This window comes from Heptranchias perlo, chromosome 36, assembly GCF_035084215.1.
Source record: "Heptranchias perlo isolate sHepPer1 chromosome 36, sHepPer1.hap1, whole genome shotgun sequence".
NCBI classification, from domain to species: domain Eukaryota; kingdom Metazoa; phylum Chordata; class Chondrichthyes; order Hexanchiformes; family Hexanchidae; genus Heptranchias; species Heptranchias perlo.
The window spans coordinates 23,009,134-23,034,585 of record NC_090360.1 but is presented as its reverse complement, the minus strand read 5'-3'; the positions used below and the strand labels follow the sequence as shown (position 1 = coordinate 23,034,585).

General features: G+C 46.4%; 1 protein-coding gene across 1 annotated transcript in view; it reads right to left on the bottom strand.

Moving 5' to 3' along the window:
• pik3ap1 (phosphoinositide-3-kinase adaptor protein 1) overlaps positions 1-25,452 on the bottom strand; it is a 126,607-nt gene that overhangs the window by 21,184 nt on the left and 79,971 nt on the right. The window contains exons 6-10 of the mRNA XM_067972759.1: positions 22,142-22,274; positions 20,815-21,011; positions 6,132-6,336; positions 3,179-3,283; positions 1,414-1,590 (exon numbers count right to left, since the gene is read on the bottom strand). Of these exons, the coding sequence (XP_067828860.1) occupies positions 1,414-1,590; positions 3,179-3,283; positions 6,132-6,336; positions 20,815-21,011; positions 22,142-22,274 (817 nt within the window). The remainder of the gene's footprint in view (positions 1-1,413; positions 1,591-3,178; positions 3,284-6,131; positions 6,337-20,814; positions 21,012-22,141; positions 22,275-25,452) is intronic.

The window sequence follows — 25,452 nt, the reverse complement described above, 5'->3', positions numbered from 1 at the left end:
TTCTTCCGTTCTGGTCTCGGTCCATGTTTTGATTCCAGCACTCCCCAACTGTGTTAGAATCTATAAAGTCTGACTTTCTATAAAGATGGTGGGACTTGGTTCTCTGGGTTCAGCTGGTGTTCCACTGAGCCACACTGACCAGGTATAATCCTCATTAATAGTTAGCTGATCTCGCCCGGCCAAGGCAGCAAGAAGAAAACCAAGGATTCTGCTCTTGAACACAATCTAGTGACCCCTGCGGAGAGGTGTCTGCGCGCAGATTTCAGGTAAGGGCAGGTTCAGGCTTAATTATGGTGCCCCGTCTGACCAATCTCCTTTCTTTGAGGCAGTGACAACCCAAGTGGAGTGTGGGAAACCCTACGACGCTATGTACTTGGACTTCCAAACATCGGGGTGAGGGAAGGACTGAGTGGGGTGCCCCAGGGCTCAGTGTTGGGACCACTGTTGTTTCCAATTTAGATAAATGACTTGGATTCAGAAACTCAATACAAATTGGTCAGATTGCAGATGATACCAAACTCGGAGGGGCAGTGTAATCGAGGGAGGCAGACCAGGAATTACAGAATGAGCTGAACTAAATATGTGAGTGGGACAAACAATGGGAGGTAAAATGTAATGCAGACACGTCTTCAGGTACTGCACATGGGAGGGAAAAATGGCCAACATGTGGACTCCATGAATGGTGTTGAAATAGCTAATGATGAGGTTGAAAGAGACCTGGGAGTCTTGGTAGACTCAATGCTCAACATGTCCAACCGATGTAGAGCAGCAATCAACAAAACCTATTAGATGTCAAGCTACATTGCCTGAACAATAGAATATAAGCCAGAAGAAGTCATGATCAACTATACAGAGCTCAGGTCAGACTGCCCCTCGAGTACGGGGTCCAGTTCTGGTCACCAATACACAAGGAAGATATTCAAGCGGTGGAGGCAGTGCAGAGAAGAGCCACGAGGCTGATCCCCAGTGTCAGGGGTCTGAGCTATGAGGGAGGAGTGGAGAGACTTGGGCTTTTCAGCCTAGAAAGGAGATGACTGAGAGGTGAACTTGTAAAGGTTTATAAGGTTGATACGGTTATACAAAAAAATTAACCCAGAATATTAACTGTGAATTAAACTGTGGGATTAGGACAAGAGGACACAGGTTCAAACCAATAAAAAGTAACTTTAGGACTGCTGCCAGGAGATTCTCCTGCACACAGAGAGTGACCAACACTTGGAATGGACTCCGGGCAAAGTGGTGGGTGGTGGAAGCCTGGAATTATTAACAAACAACTAGATGCAGTAATGGGTGGTGTAGGGTTGTTCTGGATGGATGAAATAAGATGGGCCGAATGGCCTTCCTTAACTGTATGTATCTTGTAATCTTATGTAATCCCATCACCCTATACTTCAAAAACTGCTTCCTCCTCACCTTTGGAAATGTAGGGCTTCATGTCATCAACGTTGGGAGCAACTTGGGGTCGAGGGATAGGAACTGGAGGTCTGCTCGCAATGTCTTGAGGATAGTCCTCTTCTATCACAGTATCGTATACACCTTCCTCTACCTCACCATGAGGGGCATCAGGCTCCATATCTTGGTCTTTATTCCCTGCAATAACGATTGTTCAAACACAAGTTAAATAATGCTTAAGAAACTGGTGCCAAGCTCCCCAAGGGTTTAGTGGGAAATTGTGGTGTGGTTCTAAGCCTCTGAGACTAAGAATCGTGGAATCACAGAAAGCTACAGCACAGAAGGAGGCCGTTCGGCCCATCGTGTCCATGCCGGCCGAAAAAGAGCTATCCAGCTTAATCCCACTTTCCAGCACTTGGTCCGTAGCCCTGTAGGTTACGGCTCTTCAAGTGCACATCCAAGTGCTTTTTAAATGAGTTGAGGGTTTCTGCCTCTACCACCCTTTCAGGCAGTGAGTTCCAGACCCCCACCACCCTCTGGGTGAAAAGATTTCTCCTCAGCTCCCCTCTAATCCTTCTACCAGTTACTTTAAATCTATGCCCCCTGGTCATTGACCCCTCTGCTAAGGGAAATAAGTCCTCCCTATCCACTCTATCTAGTCTCGTCGTAATTTTATACACCTCAATTAAATCTCCCCTCAGCCTTCTTTGTTCCAAAGAAAACAACCCCAGCCGATCCAATCTTTTCTCATAACTAAAATTCTCCGGCCTTGGCAACATCCTCATAAATCTCCTCTGTACCCTCTCTAGTGCAATTATATCTTTCCTGTAATGTGGTGACCAGAACTGTACGCAGTACTCAAGCTGTGGCCTAACCAATGTTTTATACAGTTCGAGCATAACCTCCCTGTTCTTATATTCTATGCCTCGGCTAATAAAGGAAAGTATCACGTTTGCCTTTTTAACCACCTTATCTACCTGTCCTGCTACCTTCAGGGACCTGTGGACATGCACTCCAAGGTCCCTTTGTTCCTCTACACCTCTCAGTATCCTCCCATTTATTGTGTATTCCCTTGCCTTGTTTGCCCTCCCCAAATGCATTACCTCACACTTCTCTGGATTGAATTCCATTTGCCACTTTTCTGCCCACCTGACCAGTCCATTGATATCCTCCTGCAGTCTACAGCTTTCCTCCTCATTATCAACCACACGGCCAATTTTTGGGTCATCTGCAAACTTCTTGATCAAGCCCCCCACATTCAAGACCAAATCATTAATATATATCACAAAAAGCAAGGGACCCAGTACTGAGCCTTGCGGAACCCCACTGGAAACAGCCTTCCAGTCGCAAAAATACCCGTCATCCATTACCCTTTGCTTCCTGCCACTGAGCCAATTTTGGATCCAACTAGCCACTTTCCCTTGGATCCCATGGGCTTTTACTTTTTTGACCAGTCTGCCATGTGGGACCTTGTGAAAGGTCCCTGGTGTGATCCTCAGGATAGACTGAGTTAGCTGATCTCAGCCAGGATAACAGCAGGACCACTGCAATTAGATTCAGCGCTCCTGGGCTAGGGAGGAGAGAAATCAGGCAGAGTTCCCAATCCTCATCACTATCCAATCCTAGACTGTGAAACCTTCACTCATTGTCTGGGCTCACAGAAGAAGAGGAGCCATTTGGCTGGAGGCTGCCATTGTCAAGTCAAACTGTACCCAGTGTGAGTGAGTACCTTCAGGGGAATGTCGGGGAAAAGGGAGGGAGAACCGAGGCAAAAAACAAGACCCACCTTCAAGAAATTTTCTCAGTATGGAATCTGTCATTGGTGGACCAAAAGTATCTGGGATATGTGGAGGTGTGTGGGCCATTCCAGTTACCTTAGACATTGACTCATCTGCAAGCAAAGTTTATTGAAATGTTATCCAACAAAATCAAACAAAAACACCTCACAGACATACCATCATTTTCAATCATTTATTGTCTGTGCGCTTACACCTTCAATATAGATTTTCCTACATAAAAACACAGACATTTAAATAAGTTGTTCGAGGTAGTTTGATGTGCATGTAATGCTGAACCTTTGGTGCTGGAGGTAGACAGGTAATTTGGCCCATTCACCCCCAGCATGACGATACTGGTAAAGGAAACAAGAGCCTTTTATAAATACCTAAGGCAGCCACTGGTACTACCACACGGAGATTATTAGAACGCTGCCATTTTACAGATGAGACCTGACTCCCAATCTCACTTAAACCAATGGATTGAAGGCCTTTAGTTCACACCTCAAGGGCTTTGTTGAAGGTCCCAAACAAAATGAATTGACTGCTGTTTGCCGGCTGGAGAGGCATATCATCTTTTTGAGGTGCATTACAACAAATTAGTATTCACAGACTAGATTTTCAGTTGTTGTAGCTACCTACAGAGAGTGTAAATACCTCACTACAGAGTGTGTAAATACCTCACTACAGAGAGTGTAAATACCTCACTACAGAGAGTGTAAATACCTCACTACAGAGGGTCAGAGTCCCTCACTACAGAGGGTCAGAGTCCCTCACTACAGTGGGGCAGAGTCCCTCACTACAGTGGGGCGGAGTATCTCACTACAGTGGGGCGGAGTCCCTCACTACAGTGGGGCGGAGTCCCTCACTACAGTGGGGCGGAGTCCCTCACTACAGAGGGGCGGAGTATCTCACTACAGTGGGGCGGAGTATCTCACTACAGTGGGACGGAGTCCCTCACTACAGAGGGGCGGAGTATCTCACTACAGTGGGACGGAGTATCTCACTACAGTGGGTCAGAGTCCCTCACTACAGTGGGACGGAGTATCTCACTACAGTGGGACGGAGTCCCTCACTACAGTGGGACGGAGTCCCTCACTACAGAGGGGCGGAGTATCTCACTACAGTGGGGCGGAGTCCCTCACTACAGAGGGGCGGAGTATCTCACTACAGTGGGGCGGAGTATCTCACTACAGTGGGACGGAGTCCCTCACTACAGAGGGGCGGAGTATCTCACTACAGTGGGACGGAGTATCTCACTACAGTGGGGCGGAGTCCCTCACTACAGTGGGGCAGAGTCCCTCACTACAGAGGGGCAGAGTCCCTCACTACAGTGGGGCGGAGTATCTCACTACAGAGGGGCAGAGTCCCTCACTACAGTGGGGCGGAGTCCCTCACTACAGTGGGGCGGAGTCCCTCACTACAGTGGGGCGGAGTCCCTCACTACAGTGGGGCGGAGTCCCTCACTACAGTGGGGCGGAGTCCCTCACTACAGTGGGGCGGAGTCCCTCACTACAGTGGGGCGGAGTATCTCACTACAGTGGGTCAGAGTCCCTCACTACAGTGGAGCGGAGTATCTCACTACAGTGGGACGGAGTCCCTCACTACAGTGGGACGGAGTATCTCACTACAGTGGGACGGAGTCCCTCACTACAGTGGGACGGAGTCCCTCACTACAGTGGGGCGGAGTATCTCACTACAGTGGGACGGAGTCCCTCACTACAGTGGGGCGGAGTATCTCACTACAGTGGGACGGAGTATCTCACTACAGTGGGGCGGAGTATCTCACTACAGTGGGACGGAGTCCCTCACTACAGTGGGGCGGAGTCCCTCACTACAGTGGGGCGGAGTCCCTCACTACAGTGGGGCGGAGTCCCTCACTACAGTGGGGCGGAGTCCCTCACTACAGAGGGTCAGAGTCCCTCACTACAGTGGGGCGGAGTCCCTCACTACAGTGGGGCGGAGTCCCTCACTACAGAGGGTCGGAGTCCCTCACTACAGTGGGGCGGAGTCCCTCACTACAGAGGGTCGGAGTCCCTCACTACAGTGGGGCGGAGTCCCTCACTACAGTGGGGCAGAGTACATGTGTTGGAACTGCGCCCGCCCCTCTCCCTGTCACAGGATGCCCATTACTAGAATCTCATTCGTGAGGTCAAAGCATTTCAAATTTAACACTACCTCCAACCGGGTAATGCTATGCAATTAACTCCTTTAAACATAGGTGGATACCTGTCCCTTTAAGAATGGATTAAAGATTAGAAGGACTGGACTAGATGATCAAGTGTTCTTCCAAACACAGTGGTCGTATCCCATTTGGAGCAGGAAATGTTACCTGTGGATTGTAACTGGCCAGACTTTAAGATGAGACCAGCAGGTCCCAGTCTTAATCCCAGTCTGCATTGAGTCAATAGGTCTGAGCTAGGGCAAGCCTCTACTGCTGTAGACAGCCTCCGGGCCCTCACTTGCAAGTCTGGGTTGTCAGGTTGGATTAACATCCTCGAGTTTACTAATGTCTCAGGAGTTTTAGCTGCTGTTAGTCAGCTACCTCTGCAGATTGAGTGACCGTGGCAGTGTCCAGGACAAATAACATGTACATGGGATATGGAGGGAAGAAGCCTTCATGAACCTTTTCTTATTCCATAAACTCACACCGGCTTTAATTGAAGTGCACGCTTCCCAACAAGTGATAAGAAGCTCGAATCCCGTCTGTCTATTTTTCCCTCTCCCAAATCCCGGAGCTGTTTATTTTTTCCATTTCCTCAATCCCGGAGCTGTTTATTTTTCCCAGTTCCGAATCCCAGCTGTTTATTTTTCCGCTCTCCCGAAGCAACACACTGTTGTCCGTCCTGGGAGCTCAGGTCTATCTGGCCCAGTGTTGCCCCAGGATGTCCCCTCACCCACCATTTCATTGCTTGAGATACAGTTTTCACTTGCTGTTCAATCTGGAGTTTTGCTCTGACTCACATGTGCTTTCCATTATCCCTGTCGGAGGGAGCATTTCAATCATTGACTCATAGATGTCCTCATCACAGCCGGGGTTTAAGCTGCATTTCATCAAGATGTCTTTGGTCACCGTTGCCATGGACTCGTACAAGTCTTCATCCTCTTCCCCTTCCATGCTACCACATAACTCCTCTTTAATGTGGGTCTTTAACATATCTGCCGTCTCCTGTAAACAGCAATCGAAGCCATTAGGGTGAATTAATAAACAAAAGGAGCTTTCTGAAAAACAAGCCTCCTAAATACTGGCCACTGACCTGACCAGAACCAACAAATCTTCATATCTCCCTTCCTGCTTCTTCTTCCTCTACATTTCTTCCCTGAAGGAGCTTTACTATATTATGTACAGATACTCACCTATACATACATAAATGAACATAGATACAGAAAGACATGCACACACACGTATATTAGGTATTAGATGTGGCTCAGTGACTGCACTCTTGCCTCCAAGTCATGGGTTCAAGCCCCACTTCAGAGACTTGAGCACATTATTCCAGGCGGACTCTCTCAGTCCAGCACTGAGGGAGTGCTGCACTGTCAGAGGTGCCGACTTTCAGATGAGATGTTAAACCAAGGCCCCGTCTGCCCTCTCAGGTGGACGTAAAAGATCCCATGTCCCTATTTTAAAGAAGAGTGGGGAAGTTCTCCCTAGTGTCCTGGCCAATATTTATCCCTTAACTAACATCATTAAAATAGATTATCTGGAGAACGGGATTATTGTAATAAAGATATCAACATAAAATAGTAATATAGAAATCAACTGAAGTGTAAAATGCTGGAGGGAAATCTGACCTGGACTAATTTAAAGAGGAGCAGCTGTAGCAATGGAGATATGGGCCAGAGAATGGGTGCAAGAGCCAACAGTCAGTTTTGGGAGAAAGGGGCGAGGAGGAGGTGGAGAGGAGGGTGAGAATAGGAGGACGGCAGCTGGAGGAGAAAGGAGGAGTAAGAAGGAAAGGGTGGGGAGAAGAGGGGAGATGGATCGCGAGGGAAGGGGAGTGGGAGGGGACATGATAGGAGAGAGGGAAAGAGGGGGAGTGGAGGGGAGAAGGATGGGAGAGAGGGGAAGGGAAGAAGGCGATGGAGGAAGAGAGGAGGGGAGGGAAGAGAGGAAGGCATGAGGTGGGGGGAGGGGGGAGAAGATGATGGGGAGGAGGATGGCTATCAAAATCTGAAACTAGATCCATGTATTGAAAAGGCCACAGGATTTCTGTGCTCCATTACGATTGATTTATATATATATATATATTAGAAAAGGAATGGTACAAATTTAAAGGAGATGCAGGGACAGAGATCGCTGGGGGTGCACGTACACAAATCTTTGAACATCAAAGGCAAGTTGATAATGCTGTTAAAAAGGATTACAGAATTCTGGGCTTTATAAATAGAGGCATAGAGTAGAAAAGCAAGGAAGTTATGCTAAATGTTTACTGGTTCGGCCTCAGCTGGAGTTTTGTGTTCAATTCTGGGCACCACATTTTAGGAAGGATGTCAAGGCCTCAGAGAGATGCAGAAGAGATTTACTAGAATGGTACCAGGGATGAGGGACGTCAGTTATGTGGAGAGACCGGAGAGGTTGGGGTTGCTCTCCTTAGGACAGAGAATGTTAAGGGGAGATTTAACAGAAGTGATCAAAATTATGAAGGGTTTTGATAGAGTAAATAGAGAGCAACTGTTTCCACTGGCCGGAGGAATGATAACCAGAGGACACAGATTTAAGCTAATTGGCAAAAGAACCAGAAGGGGGAGAATTTTCTTTTACGCAGCGAGTTGTTCTGATCTGGAATGCGCTGCCTGAAAGGGCGGTGGAAGCAGATTCAATAGTAACTTTCAAAAGAGAACTGGATAAATAGTTGGAAAGGAGAAATTTGCAGGACTATGGGAAAAGAGCAGGGGAGTGGGACTAATTGGATAGCTCTTTCGAAGAGCCAGCACAGGCACGAGGGGCCGAATGGCCTCCTTTTATGCTGTAAGATTCTATGATTCTAATGTTATTGAGTTACGATACTACATTACAAATAGGCATAAATAAACAAGGAAATTGAATACTTTTTAATTATTCAATCATGATTATCATGTGAAATATTAAAACAATGAATGTGATCACCATCACAACCAAATCCTGTAGTTTTGTTATTTTGTTATTGGTGTGACCATGGACTATATTAAGGGCATGTCCTAGACTCTCCTATGCCCAAAAAGGGAACGTTTAAGGAGATACCTGGTTTAGTCCCTTTTCCCTACAGATGACTCAGGTGGGAGGTGGGGCAAGGGGAGATGTCGGCCAGACTCAGGGCCCAAGCTCGGCTCTGGCCGCCAGTTATAGGAGAGGGTTTGAGATCAGCGTTTTCTTACCCTCCACATGAGAAAGTCATTCTAATCACATTTACCCACCCTGTCCAATATCCCTTCAATCCTTTTCTGTCATCCAATCCAATGTTGAATATTGACATAATTTCCACCTCAACCAAGTGGGAGTAACTCCACAGCCTCACAACTCTCTGTGTGAAGAAGTTTCTCCTGCTCTCTGTTCTAAATCTCTTACATTTAATCTTGTATCTGTGGCCCCTCAACAACTGGAAACATTCTGATTCTATCCATCCTGTCCCACCCTTTCATAATGTTAAACAATTCTATCACATCGCCCAGTAATCTGCATTGTTCTAATGAGAAAAGACCTCAATATCCTTCCTATGGAGTGGAGCCCAACACTGAACACAGTCCTCCTCCAACTGAGGTCTTATTAAGGTTTACAGTGGACCCGAGGGTCTGGGGCAGGTGCCTAATCTGGATGGTGGAAACAGGTGTGGTGGCTGCACAGCATGGCCTGGGAGTGGGACCTGAGTGTGAACAAAGGTTCAAATGGACGTTTGTTCACACTGCACCCTCTCCACAGGCAGGGGCACACTGGCGGGAATTACAGGGCACTCCACAACTGAGAGAAATATAAATATTAAATATATTAAAATTTAAAATCCCGAATTAAAACTTCAGAATTAAGGTTAAAACTCCCTCACCTCAGGGAACAAATCAATCAGAGGAAATAAAAAAACCAGCATTGAATGTAACAGGAAGAATTTCCAATTCATTCCACAAGTCACCCAGTGGCCCGAGCCAACTTCACTTAACTCAACCCAGACCCAGCATCAAAGCTGGGATCTTCTAGCCTTCTCTTGTGTTGTTCATCACTCACTTTCTCTCTTTCTCTCACGGGAATCAGCCGCATGCAGTAAAAATAACAACTTTAATTCAGTCACGGAGCCAGGTCTACATTATCGAATTTTTAAAGTGAGGGCTAAAATTTATAAAACTTGCGATTAAATTCATTGGCAGCTTTCCTTCTTTATCAAATATCTCTGCAACTGTACTTAGTGTTCCTAAATTCAGAACTTTTCTGAATAACTTGAGTCTTTCCACGATTTCTCTCCTATACGTCAAATTTTTTTCTGCTGTTTTCTCTCCGATACACAAAAACAAAAAGACAGAGCTCCCTCAACTACTCATTACAGAATTAATATCAGTTGGCAAATTGAAGGTGCAAAGTTTCACTCGTCCCAGATTCACACACCACAACGGTGGTCAGAAGTGGAAACTCCGACAGATGTAGCCCAGATATTGGTTAGTGGGGGTGGAGGGGAGCGAGGGGGTAGGTGGGAGAGGCACAGGGAAGCTGAGGCTTTACATTCATACAAAGCACAATGTATTGATGATGGCTCCACGTGTCTGGTTTGCAGAAGTGGTGAATATCTTGGACATCCAATCAGTGTCCATGTGCTAGTTAATCCAGGAAGGCGTGTTTGATTGGTGTGTACACCCTTCTGTGGCTCATTCAACCTAGAGGTGGGACTGTCATAGCTAGCATTAATCCATTAATAGCAATTTTTCTTGATTCTGCTCTGTATTCACTGTGCTTCCAGGCAATTCAAAGACTAACGGGCCATTTAAACCCCTGGCCAGAGACCCAGGGGGTTTTAAGGGAGCTCGTGCTTAGTGAGTGATTGGGTGTCAGTTGGGCTATAGCAATTGGCCTGGATTAGAATGGGACAAATCAGCTCAGGTTTCCAGTCATAGTCCCTATCTAGTGATGTTCTCCACAGTTGCTTTTCCTGCCTGATCTAAGCTCAGAAAGGTCAGATGGGGAGGTGCCAGTACCCATAGAACCAACAACAGCCAAGGGGAGGAAGTGAGAAAAGGAGCAAATCTGGGGGATTAAGGAGAAATGTCTCTTTAACGGTGTAAGACAGCCTCTGCTTCAGGTCCAACCAGCTGTTAACTCCATACTGACCATCAGGGAGTGTTTACACTGCACACAAGGGAATTTTGATGCAATGTGACCTATTGCCTGTGGGGATGAGACGTCATTATTGAATGATCTGAACATTCGCTATTTACTAATCTGGCAGACTAGACAACCCAAGAACCTGCCAAGAAGAAACTTTATCCTTCATTGTTCCTCCTTTGTTCTGATTCTTTTAAAATGTTGGTTCGGGTTTTTTTTCAGTTCTGATGAAGGGCGGGAGCTCGAAATGCTGACTCATCTACTCTCTCCACAGACGTTGCCTAACCTGCTGAGTACTTCCAGTTTTTGTTTCAGATTTCCAGCATAAGAGCATAAGAAATAGGAGCAGGAGTAGTCCATACGGCCCCTCGAGCTGCTCCGTCATTCAATAAGATCATGGCTGATCTTCGACCTCAACTCCACTTTCCCGCCCGATCCCCATATCTCTTGATTCCCCTAGAGTCCAAAAATCTATCGATCTCAGCCTTGAATATATTCAACGACTCAGCATCCACAGCCCTCTGGGGTAGAGAATTCCAAATATTCACAACCCTGTGAGTGAAGAAATTCCTCCTCATCTCAGTCCTAAATGTCTGACCACTTATCCTGAGATTATGCCCCTTAGTTCTAGACTCTCCAGCCAGGGGAAACAACCTCTCAGCATCTACCCTGTCAAGCCCTCCTAGAATCGTAACTGTTTCAATGAGATCACTTCTCATTCTTCTAAACTTCAGACAGTATAGGCCCATTCTACTCAATCACTCCTCATAGGACAACCCTCTCATCCCAGCATCTGTAGGTTTTTTTCTTTTTACCGGGTAACAGAGTGTGTTTAACATAAAAGGACTCATTTATTAATTGGACAATGCCAGTGGAGATTTTCGGCCTGGTGGAGCAGTTATGATCAGAAGGTCAGCACATGACCAACTTTCCGACATGTGTTCCCATTGGGCAAGGCAGGGGCACAAGGTTGGAAATTTACCCCGCAGGCGTTATCCACTGCCGACCATCACCAAATATATCAGCATATCTTTAAAGCTTTTATGTAAATGTTTTTATCGAATTAAAGGGTGGGAATTTAAAGGAGTAATCTTTTTTGAATAACTTTTTTTGCTATTAATAAGAAAGCATGGATTGAGAACCAGCCCATTCATCCCACTCCTCCCACATACAGTCTTCAATCTGCTCCCTCATTGCCTATACAGGGACTATACATCATCAAGATTGCTTATTTCCAGCTCTGCAGCATTGTCCATGTCAGCCCCTCTGCCCCTGAAACCGTTCTCCACACTTTTGTCGCCTCTGGACTTGATTTCTCTGGTGTCCTTCTCATTGGCTTCCATAAACTCCAAAACGCAGCTGCCTGTATCCTATCCCACACAAAGTCCCACTCGCCCATCAACCTGCCCTCGCTGATCTGCACTAGCTCTACGTCTCAAAACGCACTAAATTTAAATCCTCATCCTTGTCTTCAAATCCCTCCACCCTAAGTCTGCCCACCCTCCTGCACCCTCTGACTGTGGCTTTCTGCGTATCTTCCCCTTTGGCCCACCACTGAATGCAGAGCCTTCTGCCGCCTCAGCCCCCTCTCCTCCGTAAACCTCTTCCGCCGCCTCAGCCCTACCCACTCCCTAAACCCCCACCCTAAATCCCCTTTGCCACCTCAGCCCTACTCTCTCAAACCCCTCTCCCTAAATCCCCTCTGTCTCTCCAATTCTCCACCTTTGAAAGAACTCTATCTAATTTGCATTTGAATGAGTGGCCCTGTTCTAAGTATTGAAGCAGCTTCACGTCCTGAAAATGATTGCCTTCCGACACTAACAGGAGTGTGGATCGCAAGACTGGCTCATAAATGCTGCCAAGGCAGTTGAAAAGCATCAGAAACCTCTAGGAACAATTCACTGCCAATTGGAGTGAGACTCCACAGCTTCATTGGTCTCTTAATGTGTGTCCAAGGTTGAGTGTCATGTCAGGATTATAAATACGGGTCCTCTATGACATTAGTTACCAGTCCCACATGGCTGTGGTGGGAATAATTTGTACTAAGGTCGTAAACCCAGCAATTTCACGATCGCCATTAAGTTCAATGAGGAGCCTCACGGTGAGAAGGGGCTTTTATCGGCTTTGGTGAGGCTAATGGCAAATCGCCCAGCAAACTGCGGAGAATCGGAACTCATGGCATATCTCATTTACACCGCAAACTCCTGGATTTTTCACGAATTAATAACGGTGAGCGCCGTCAATGCCTCATTCTAATGATGCGATTTCCTGGCAATTTCTGGTCCATTAATACATTTATCAACTGTGAAAATTGTGAAGCGTATCAGACTTCCTTTCTCAGCTGCTAGCATCAAACATCAACCAAAACGGCGTTGTGCCAAGTCACACATCTTTAACGAGTTCATACAGCTAATGTCCAAACTCACAGCCTGCTACATCCTGTAACAATTAACGTTTTGGCTTGAGCTGCACACCAAACATTGTCGGCTCACACAGTTAGACTTTGCCCAACATTGCAAAACCAGACTAGGTCCTTTTGGAGATATTCCAGACTTCTCTGAATTACTTTTCTCTCCTCTGGTTGAGAGCAAACTGATTTCAAACCCCTGCCCAGTGGGAACAGTGTGGGCGGGGAGGGGTTAAGAGGGCAGGGGAGGGGCTGCACCGTGTTCCCGATGAGTCCTTGCACCCCCCTCCCCTCCACCCCCCCCCCCCCCCCGCCCCATTAGGGTTGCCAACTCTGGCTGGATGTAATCCTGGAGATTTCATCACATGACCTCTTCCCTCCAACAGCCCTACCCTCACGTTCCCGCCATTGGTCGCCCGACATGTCCATCCTCGCAATGCACCACCTTCCCACGGCCAATCGGAAAGCCAACAGACTCTCCGTTACCCGATTGGATGATTCTTGACTGTCAGCCAAGCAGCCTTTTCTTTCCCAACTCCAATATTTTTAAAACTAATAAATAAAAATGAAGAAAAATGGTCGGAAAAAAATGATTCCTTTTTATGCCCCTTTGATTTATCTCCCAGCAGTGTCCAGGAGATTAATCTTCAATTCCTGGAGACTCCAGGACAATCTTGCCTGAATTCAGGCATGGAAAGGCCGCCCACCACAGAGGAGCAGGGGCCTAATTTAAACAGCAAAGTGGCGTCCCGATGCAGCAGGGCTTCACCTGGTCCCATGAGGATAAGTTGGGCCTCCCCTGCCTCGGCTTCTCCCCCTCCCCGATCTCTCAATCTCTCCTCCCCATTCCCGACTTACTGGCGACCGTTTCCAGGGGTCCCCGGCGATGGCTTGACCCCCCCCCACCAATTTCAACCCCCGCCCGCTGGCGGTGATGACGCCTCACTCTCTGGGGGCAGATGGATCGCTGCCCACTTTAGCCCCCTGTACCCCGATTCCCGCTCCGACTTAAAATTGGGGCTCTCATTTTGCTGGTACAAAACCCTGAAGCTAAACAAATGATAGTGTCTATATATCTGAAGCATTCTTCAAAATAAATAGGAACATAGAAACAGGAGGAGGCCATTCAGCCCCTCGAGCATGTTCTGCCATTCAATTAGATCATGGCTGATCTGTACCTTAACCCCATTTACCCGCCTTTGCTCCATATCCCTCGATACCCTTACCTAACAAAAATCTATCGATCTCAGTCTTGAAAGCTCCAATTGACCCCCAGCACCCACAGCCTTTAGGGGGAGAGAGTTCCAGATTTCCACTCCCCTTTGTGTGAAGAAGTACTTCCTGATTTCACTCCTGAATGGTCTAGCTCTAATTTTAAGATTGTGCCCCCTTGTTCTGGTGTCCCCCACCAGAGGAAATAGTTTCTCTGTATCTGCCCTATCTTTTAACATTTTAAACTCTTTGATCAGATCACCCCTCAATCTTCTAAACTCAAGGGGACACTGCCAATACCCGGGATTGAATCAGGGATTTTTAGATCTTCAATCTCACGCTTCAGCAACAGAGTTATTTCAGCCCTATGGAATAGGAACAAAATCGTTCTAATTCACCATTCCATCAAGGTTCGGGGTGCCCAGCACTGCTCCTGGTCACCTGATGGGTTTGCTATCACACCATGGGATAGTAATAGTGTTAAGGGCAGAGAGGTGGGGGAATTTCTGAAGAGTGTTGAGGAGAACTTTCTTGATCAGTATGTTTCCGGCCCAACGAGGAAGGAGGCATTGCTGGATCTAGTTCTGGGGAATGAGGTGGGTCAAGTGGAGCAAGTGTCAGAGGGAGAACATTTAGGGAACAGTGATCATAGTATCATAAGGTTTAGATTAGTTATGGAAAAGGACAAGGAGCAATCTAGAGTAAAAATACTCAATTAGAGAAGGACCAATTTCAGTGGGTTTAGAATGGATCTGGCCCGGGTAAATTGGAATCAAAGATTGGCATTGTAATCGAACAATGGATGGCCTTTAAAAAGGAGAGGGTTCGGGTACAGTCCAGGTAAATTCCCACGAAGGGGAATGGTAGGGCAACTAAAGCCAGAGCTCCCTGGATGACAAAAGAGATAGAGAGTAAGATGAAGCAGAAAAAGGGGGCGTATAACAGATGTCAGGTTGATAATACAAGTGAGAACCAGGCTGAATATAGAAAGGACAGAGGAGAAGTGAAAAAGGAAATAAGAGGGGCAAAGAGAGAGTATGAGAATAGACTGGCAGCTAACATAAAAGGGAATCCAAAAGTCTTCTAAAGCCATATAAATAGATGCTGCCAAAGTCACAGTAAAAGAGGAGGTAGTTGAGATACTGGATGAGCTAAAAATTGATAAAGAGGAGGTACTAGAAAGGCTGGCTGTACTTAAAGTAGATAAATCACCCGGTCTGGATGGGATGCATCCTAGGTTGCTGAGGGAAGGTGTAAATTGCAGAGGTGCTGGCCATAATCTTCCAATCCTCCTTCGATATGAGGGTGCTGGCAGAGGACTGGAGAATTGCAAATATTACATCCTTGTTCAAAAAAGGGTGCAAGGATAAACCCGGCAACTACAGGCCTGTCAGTTTAACCTCGGTGGTGGAGAAGCTTTTAGAATTATAATTCAGGACAAAATTAATAGTCACTGGGACAAGTGTGGATTAATAACGGAAAGCCAGCTCAGATTTGTTAAAGGCAAATCGTGTTTAACTAACTTGATTGAGTTTTTTAATGAAGTAACAGAGAGGGTTGATGAGGGCAATGCGGTTGATGTTGTGTATATGGACTTTCAAAAGGCATTTGATAAAGTGCCACATAATAGGCTTGTCATCAAAATTGAAGCCCATGGAATAAAAGGGGCAGTGGCAGCATGGATACGAAATTGGTGAAGTGACAAGAAACAGAGAGTAGTGGTGAATGGTCGTTTTTCGGACTGGAGCGAGGTGTACAGTGGAGTTCCCCAGTGGTTGGCACTAGGCCCACTGCTTTTTTGATATATATTAATGACTTGGACTTGGGTGTACAGGGCACAATTTCAAAATTTGGTGATGACACAAAACGTGGAAGTGTATTAAACAGTGAGGAGGATAGTGATAGACTTCAATGGGACATAGACAGGCTGGTGGAATGGGCGGACACGTGGCAGATGAAATTTAATGCAGAGAAGTGTGAAGTGATACATTTTGGCAGGAAGAATGAGGAGAGGCAATATAAACTAAATGATACAATTGTAAAGGGGGTGCAGGAACAGAGAAACCTGGGAATATATGTGTACAAATTTTGAAGGTGGCAGGACAGGTTGAGAAAGTGGTTAAAAAAGCATTCGGGATCCTGGGCTTTATAAATTGAGGCATAGAGTACAAAAGCAAGAAAGTTATGTTGAACCTTTAAAAACACTGGTTTGGCCACAATTGAAATATTGTGGCCATTTATTGGCACCTTAGGAAGGATATGAAGGCCTTGGAGAGGGTGCAGAAACGATTCACTAGAATTGTTCCAGGGATGAGGCACTTCAGTTACGTGGATAGACTGGAGAAGCTGGGGTTGTTCTCCTTAGAGCAGAAAAGGTTGAGAGGAGATTTGATGGAAGTGTTGAAAATCATGAAGGGTTTAAATAAAGTAAATAAAGAGAGACTGTTCCCATTGGCGGAAGGGACGAGAACCAGAGGACACAGATTTAAGGTGATTGGCAAAAGAACCAAAGGCGACATGAGGAAAAACTTTTTTACGCAGCGAGTAGTTATGATCTGGAAAGCGCTGCCTAAAAGGGTGGTGGAAGCAGATTCAGTCGTGGCTTTCAAAAAGGAATTGGATAAATACTTGAAGGGAAAAAATTTGCAGGGCTACAGGGAAAGAGCGGGGGAATGGGATTAACTGGATTGTTCGGACAAAGAGCCGGCAAGGGCTCGATGGGCCGAATGGCCTCCTTCTGTGCTGTAACCATTCTATAATTCTATGTGATCCAATTTGCCCATCTCGAATCGCTTTTAAATGTCTGTCTCTTTGGAACAGTTTCCCAGACAATGATTAAATATGGCCCTCACGGTCAGTACGATAGGTGTGTGACAATCTCCCACTCTTCCTAAGCCACTGATGAAATGTGACAAAGCATTTTTACAGAATAGAATCAAACATCTCACTGTTGGTCCTTCTGTTTTTCTCCTGACAATTGCTCAGTTTGGATCACACAGAGAGTGGTAACTGGGCGCTCGCTCCCCCTCACTTACACTTTAAATCCAGCTGTCCTATCCCAATGGCAGAATCCTATACTGCTGTTGGTTCCTTGCATGTTCTATACATTGGGATGCAGCTGACCTGGAAATTGGGTCGGGTAGCACCTGTTTTTCAGGCGCCTCCTAAGGAAACTTGTGCACACTTCCCACTGGACATGAGCCACTGTCATATTGGATAAGGACAAACAAGAGGCCACACCTGAAGCAGGTGTTAGGCCCTTTGCATATACAAACATGGAGAGGGTGTGAGTGCACAAGCAGGGCAGAGTAGTGTGATCTGGCGGGACAAGGAGAGGGAGGGGAACCTGGAGAGAGAGAGAACGGGGTCTTGGAGATGGAGGAGCAGGTAGTATAACAGCCTGGAGAGGGAGAAAGAGAGTCATAGTCAAGTTTAGGAAGAGGAAGGCAGAGTGAAGCCTGGAGAGGGAGAGAGCAGGTAGAATGGCCACAGTAAGCTTTTCTTAATATATAATATATCTCCATACATTAAAGACTCATTCTGCAATGGCAATATAAGCTCAGGCCTGGAGCAGTGGAGACATTACCTCATTAATCGTCCATGAGGAGAGATAACAAATATAGTAGGTATATAGTAAATCAGTCAAGAATACGGAGGAGAGTACTCTGGTGTGAATAGGCTTGTGTTACGGATGGACTGGGAAGAGATAAGATTTTGAAAGCTACAGAGAACTAATGAGCACTCATGTGTGGAATGTCCTGAGTGTAATAAACAATCCAAGACATTAATGGGCACCCACAACAAATGGTAGCAACTACCCTTACCACAAAATGAGCTTACATACCAACAGCAAACACATAGAATGTAATGACATTTGTCCTACGTAACTAAACCTGTAAACGATACAACACTTTGAAGCTGCTTAGGGACTAATCTTGCTGAGGCAGTCAAGACGGCACATTTGCGACCTCCTGAGGAGTCCTTGGTACGTGAGCTATCAAATCATAGAATGGTTACAGCACAGAAGGAGGCCATTCGGCCCGTTGAGCCCATGCCGGCTCTCTGCAAGAGCAACCCAGCTAGTCCCACTCCCCCGCCCTTTCCCTGTAGCCCTGCAAATTTTTTCCCTTCAAATATTTATCCAATTCCCTTTTGAAAGCCATGATTCAATCTGCCTCCACCACCCACTCTGGCAGCGCATTCCAGGTCATAACCAATCGCTGTGTGAAAAAGATTTTCCTCATGTCGCCTTTGGTTCTTTTGCCAATCAACTTAAATCTCTGGTTCTCAACCCTTCCGCCAATGAAAACAGTTTCTCTCTACCTACTTTGTCTCGACCCCTCATGATTTTGAAAACCTCTATCAAATCTCCTCTTAACCTTCTGTGCTCTAAGGCGAACAACCCCAGCTTCTCCAGTCTCTCCACGTAACCGAAGTGCCTCATCCCTGGCACCATTCTAGTAAATCTCTTCTGCACCCTCTCTAAGGCCTTGACATCCTTCCTAAAGTGCGGTGCCCAGAACTGGACACAATACTGATCGTGATGATATCTGAAAGTAAGATTGAAGGACTGCACCATCACTTTCTGTACTTTCAGCACTTGCCCGCGGGTACGCCATGGCTTCGGCTCAAACTCCCTTCTCAATGGAAAACCCACAGAAAAATAGCAGCTCCAACTAGTTGTGGCCGAACCAGTGTTTTATAAAGGTTCACCATAACCTCCTGTTGTACTCTATGCCTCTATTTATAAAGCCCAGGATCCCGTATGCTTTTTAACTGCTTTCTCAATCTGCCCTGCCACCTTTAATGACCTGTGCACATATACCCCCAGATCTCTCTGTTCCTGCACCCCCTTTAGAATTGTAACCTTTAGGTTATATTGCCTCTCCTCATTCTTCCTGCCAAAATGTATCACTTTGCACTGCTCTGTGTTAAATTTCATCTGCCATTTGTCCGCCCATTCCACCAGCCTATGTCCTCTTGAAGTCTATCACTCTCCTCCTCAGTGTTCACTAGTACCGACCCCTGGGGAACACCACTGTATACCTTTCTCCAGTCCGAAAAACAACCGTTCACCACTACTCTGTTTCCAGTCACTTAGCCAATTTCGTATCCATGCTGCCACTGCTCCTATTATTCCATGGGCTTCAACTTTGCTGACAAGCCTATTATGCAGCACTTTATCAAACGCCTTTGGGAAGTCCATATACACCACATCCACATATATTATAATCAGTACCGATTGGTACCAATCTCATGTGCGCTGCATGTAAGGGGTTGTCTTTTATTATCTCATTGATTTGATTTAATAAGGAGTATTAACCAGACCTTTCAGTGTTTCCTAGTCCTTGAACTTGTATTAGAAGTAAAGGGATAAAAGATAATATCCTCTACAAAACCCCACACATCCAAGCTTGCCCTCACCTGACATCCACACAGTTCCAGGAAGAGTCACTGGATATTTTGCCCTACAAGCAGTCGCTTACCTTTAAGTTCACGTATCCCTTGAGCTCCTGGCCAGATTTTGCACATGCTCTATCAGGCACAATACTATTTTGTGTTGGAAGTTCATGGAAATTATTCAAATGAGCTGACTGCACAAAATAGGGAAAAGTCACCTCTGTGCACTGTGGGCTGATGTGGGGCCAGACAGTCAGTCATTCCCGGCACAGATTCTGCATCTCTTACAAAATCAGGGTTCGCATATTTAATATTGGGAAAGGCAAAGTGCCAGGAGAGAAAGGTTTGGGTCTATCTGTGACAATACAGAAATAAGGTGGTACATTTTGCCAAGTCTAAAACCAGACAAAGAGCAGGACAGAGTCAGGCTAAAGGTGTGGGATTGTGGCCACGGTTCTGATGATGAAAATTAATTCAACACTTCCACATCAGAAGACCTTTTGTGTCTGGTTCCCATTTTAGAATTTTTCAAACAGCCCACGAAGCCCCCCCACCCATGCTGCACATGCAGGAGATGAACCCCCCTGAATGCATGAGAGGAATGAGCTGCAGAGTGCTATGAACAGGTGCAGAAAGTAATCAATAAGGTTAATGGAATGTTCGCCTTTATATCTAGAGGACTAGAGTACAAGGGGGCAGAAGTTATGCTGCAGCTATACAAAACCCTGGTTAGACCGCACCTGGAGTACTGTGAGCAGTTCTGGGCACCGCACCTTCGGAAGGGCATATTGGCCTTGGAGGGAGTGCAGCATAGGTTTACTAGAATGATACCCGGACTTCAAGGGTTAAGTTAGGAGGAGAGATTACACAAATTGGGGTTGTATTCTCTGGAGTTTCGAAGGTTAAGGGGTGATCTGATCGAAGTTTATAAGATATTAAGGGGAACAGATAGGGTGGATAGAGAGAAACTATTTCCACTGGTTGGGGATTCTAGGAGTAGGGGGCACAGTCTAAAAATTAGAGCCAGACCTTTCAGGAGTGAGATTAGAAAACATTTCTACATACAAAGGGTGGTATAAGTTTGGAACTCTCTTCCGCAAATGGCAATTGATACTAGCTCAATTGCTAAATTTAAATCTGAGATAGATAGCTTTTTGGCAACCAAAGGTATTAAGGGATATGGGCCAAAGGCAGGTATATGGAGTTAGATCACAGATCAGCCATGATCTTATCAAATGGCGGAGCAGGCTCGAGGGGCTGAATGGCCTACTCCTGTTCCTATCTTCCTATGTTCCTAGAGCAGTGAACGGCCTGCCTCCTTGTTCTGATCACAGGTGAGTCCTTACCACATATTCGTCCATGTACTGTCGGAGGTCTCGGTATCCATTCTTCTCTGCAATGTTGTTTGGGTAATCGCTGTGCTTGTTTGCCACACTGTAAGCCTGCAATGCTCCCGGGCACTGTAGCAGGAGGGCGGTCAGGTTCTTTAAACCGTACCTGGCTGCAAAGTGAAGTAGGGTTGGCAGCTCCTCACTGCGTTGAGCTGTGCAAATGTTAAACACTTCATCAATGCATCAGAAAGCTTCACAAGATTTCAGGAACAGAACTAGATGTCTGACTTTCACTTACACTATGACAAAACCCTTCCTTTATAGTTTGCTGTTCACATTCCACCCCAGCCCCCAGCCCCCACTGCCCAATGGATAAGCTGCAAACAGCACTGTTGCTGATTCTACGGACCACAGGCGCCCAGGTTCAGTCCCAGTCTGTTTTGGCATCCCTCAGCTCAGTTGGGGTATTACATTTGGCCTCAGCTCTCCTGGGCCAGACAGGGTAAAATAAAAATCAGCTAGACTCCCCATTTTACTATCCAATGTTCCCTGCTGGCATGTGTGTGTAGACATTGGGCGAAGGCAGGAGCAGGTCAACTGTGATGCCCTCCATGTCAAAGAGCTTGTTGACATACATAGGAATATAGGAACAGGAGGAGGCCATTCAGCCCCACGAGCCTGCTCCACCATTCAATCAGATCATGGCTGATCTGTACCTCAACTTCGTCTACCCACTTTGGTTCCATATCCCTTGATATCCTTACCCCCAGAACCCACAGCTTTTTGGGGGAGAGAGTTCCAGATTTCCACTCCCCTTTGTGTGAAGAAGTGCTTCCTGACTTCACCCCTGAAGGGCCTAGCTCTAATTTTAAGGTTATGCCCCCTTGGTCTGGACTCCCCCCACCAGAGGAAATAGTTTCTCTCTCTCTCCCCTGTCAAATCCTTTAATCGTCTTAAACACCTCGATCAGATCACCCCTTAATCTTCACTGGTCTAAATTTTCTGCTCTGCGTACAATTTAGATTTGAATAGTCAAGGGTGGACACTGTGAAACGGAAGTGTGCTGTTTGCACCCATTTCCCTAGGTCACGTCATTCGCACGGTTTCAGGTGCAGACTGAATGGGCGGAGGGAGTCCACTGATAGTGAAAATGGGAAACTGCATCGACATGAAATTTAAAGGGATGGAAGCAATTAAAGGGGAGTGTCCACTCCATTGTGCCACCCAGTCCCGTTAGATTTTTTAAAGATAAGAGTCCAACTGATCTCATGGATCATGAATGCTCTGTACATTCAACCCCTACGTCTCCCCTAGAGGGTGAAAACAACAACAAAGTACCCACTTGTAGACAGATCGTCCTCTTCTAACTGATTAATTCCAAATATGTGCAGTCCATTTGCTGGCATGTTCTTCCTCAGTGACTCTGTCAGTAGTTTGTCCAGTGTTCCTCTGTCATAGGGTATAATATGGAATGCCTGCAGACACAAAACACAAAGGGATTTATATTTGAGAGGGATGTGCCTGTAACAAGAATTGGGTAATAGTAGTTTAATACAGCTCTGATTACAGTCCTGGTATTGAAAGAAAATTTTAAATTGATTCAGTTTGAAACTTGAACAATTTCAGTGGAGGCGCAGGTAACCTTGGTACTTGCTTGAAAAAGAGGAATAATAAAGGACACAGGGTGGGAAGAGCGAACGGGGATTAGACTCGTTCACTCAGGTGAAGACACACACCAGCACAGATGTGAAGGGCTGAATGGCAGGCTCTATGATTCTCTGGAGGAGACGCACACCGGAAATATTCAGAAAGCTCATTATTATATTAAAATAAGTGCCCCATGTTGGTTTGTAGGACCCTTTTGTGAAATTGGCCTTGCCCAGCACCTGACTCACCACGAGTGCTGCCCCCCGCATGCCAGAAATTGGGCCCGATTGAAATTCTGGATCTCTGTCTCTTTATTGCCTGTTAATTGTATTCATGTAATTTATATAAATCAGTGTTAATTGTATTCAGGTGGTGGGTATTAATTGGGGATGCTCATATCCATTTATAGCAGGGAGCTTATCTAGGGGGTGCATGATGTATAAGGGGGATCTCTGAGAATAAAGACTTGGAAGCAACTGAAGATCAGGCTCTAGTATTCTATCCTTCACTACCTGGCGATCCAACTTTTTACCTCGCCTGCCTGGTCTGAAGGCCCTGAGAAAGAACAATTAGAATGAGGCACTGAGGCCACTGTAACCCCCACCCCCACCCCCACCCCCCTCTGACTAAGATCAAAAGTGTCATATGTTTATGGGTAAAACAATGTTCGATGTGCAGCTCCACCCAAAATGGCTGCTGGAAGCAGTGTTAGGCTTTGTCCACTTGATTTGGACGTAAGCCTCGAGAGGATTGACGTAAAGGGTTCAGCAAACAGAGAGTCATGGAGTCATATGTCCTTGTGGATCAGTGTTTGTACAGTGACAGCACTGCTGGAAGGAGTGAAATGTAAGCTTAGCAGTGACATGAACAGGACAATGGTTTTAGTGAGCAGAAAGATGTGAAATGAGTTTGAAAAGGTAGATGCTTAGTAAAAATATAAAGCAGAGGTGAACTGATTCCACCACACCTCAATGTTCACCTTCCCTCTGCACTGAAACCTCAGCCAACTCTTAATTTACAACCACCAACTTTCCAGCTCTTGCTGCTCTGCTCTTCAACCTCAAACACATTGTTTTCTTTTCCTTCCAATCCCCACCCCCTTTCACCCTCAGGCCCCACTCCTCAATCTTTTATTTCAATTCAACCTCAAACAGCATTTTCCACCTCCTCAACCACTTCGCAGTTTCCACACTTTAGCCTCAAGCCCCAATTCCAGCTAAATGTTTTTTTTAACCATTCTCGGGCCCACTCCCACTCACACCATCAACCTCAAGCCTCTGAGTTCCTCCCTCTCCCAATCCAAACCCCAGCCTCAGCTCTCCCCATAACCTCCTCCTAGTTCCAGCCCGCTGTCCCACTCATAGAGTCATAGAGTCATAGAGTTATACAGCACGGATAGAGGCCCTTCGGCCCATCGTGTCCGCACCGGCCATCAGCCCTGTCTACTCTAATCCCATATTCCAGCATTTGGTCCGTAGCCTTGTATGCTATGGCATTTCAAGTGCTCATCCAAATGCTTCTTGAATGTTGTGAGGGTTCCTGCCTCCACAACCCTCTCAGGCAGTGAGTTCCAGACTCCAACCACCCTCTGGGTGAAAAAGTTCTTTCTCAAATCCCCTCTAAACCTCCCGCCTTTTACCTTGAATCTATGTCCCCTTGTTATAGAACCCTCAATGAAGGGAAAAAGCTCCTTAGTATCCATCCTATCTGTGCCCCTCATAATTTTGTACACCTCAATCATGTCCCCCCTCAGCCTCCTCTGCTCCAAGGAAAACAAACCCAATCTTCCCAGTCTCTCTTCATAGCTGAAGCGCTCCAGCCCTGGTAACATCCTGGTGAATCTCCTCTGCACCCTCTCCAAAGCGATCACATCCTTCCTGTAGTGTGGCGACCAGAACTGCACACAGTACTCCAGCTGTGGCCTAACCAGTGTTTTATACAGCTCCATCATAACCTCCTTGCTCTTATATTCTATGCCTCGGCTAATAAAGGCAAGTATCCCATATGCCTTCTTTACCACCTTATCTACCTGTTCCGCCGCCTTCAGGGATCTGTGAACTTGCACACCAAGATCCCTCTGACCCTCTGTCTTGCCTAGGGTCCTCCCATTCATTGTGTATTCCCTTGCCTTGTTAGTCCCTCCAAAGTGCATCACCTCGCACTTTTCCGGGTTAAATTCCATTTGCCACTGTTCCGCCCATCTGACCAACCCATCTATATCGTCCTGCAGACTGAGGCTATCCTCCTCGCTATTTACCACCCTACCAATCTTTGTATCATCAGCGAACTTACTGATCATACCTTTTACATTCATATCCAAGTCATTAATGTAGACCACAAACAGCAAGGGACCCAGCACCGATCCCTGTGGTACCCCACTGGCCACAGGCTTCCAGTCACAAAAACAACCTTCGACCATCACCCTCTGCCTTCTGCCACCTGGATTCCATGGGCTCGTACCTTCTTGACCAGTCACCCCCTCATTCAAGCTCCAACCTCGGCTCATGGCCTCCTCCCACTCCCACTCAGGATATGGGGTAGGACAATAAGGACTGAGATGAGGAGAAATTTCTTCTCTCAGAGGGCGGTGAACCTGTGGAATTCTCTACCACTGAAGGCTGTGGAGGCCAAGTCACTGAATATATTTAAGAAGGAGCTAGATAGATTTCTAGACACAAAAGCATCAAGGGGAATGGGGAGAGAGCGGGAATTGAGATTGAGGATTAGCCATGATCATATTGAATGGCGGAGCAGGCTCGAAGAGCCGAATGGCCTACTCCTGCTCCTATTTTCTATGTTTCTATGTCCTGCTCACACTCTGCTGCTGCCCACCATCCCATGACCTATTCCCTCTCCCGACCCCTCCCCAACCTCTATTACTTACTGATTCTTCACCTCCCTTAAGCTGACATCCTGTTACCAGAGCCCCCATCAACCCCACCATTCACTGTGACCTCTGACTGACCTCCTGCCTTATACCTCAGCCTGCTGCAAAATGGAGCATCC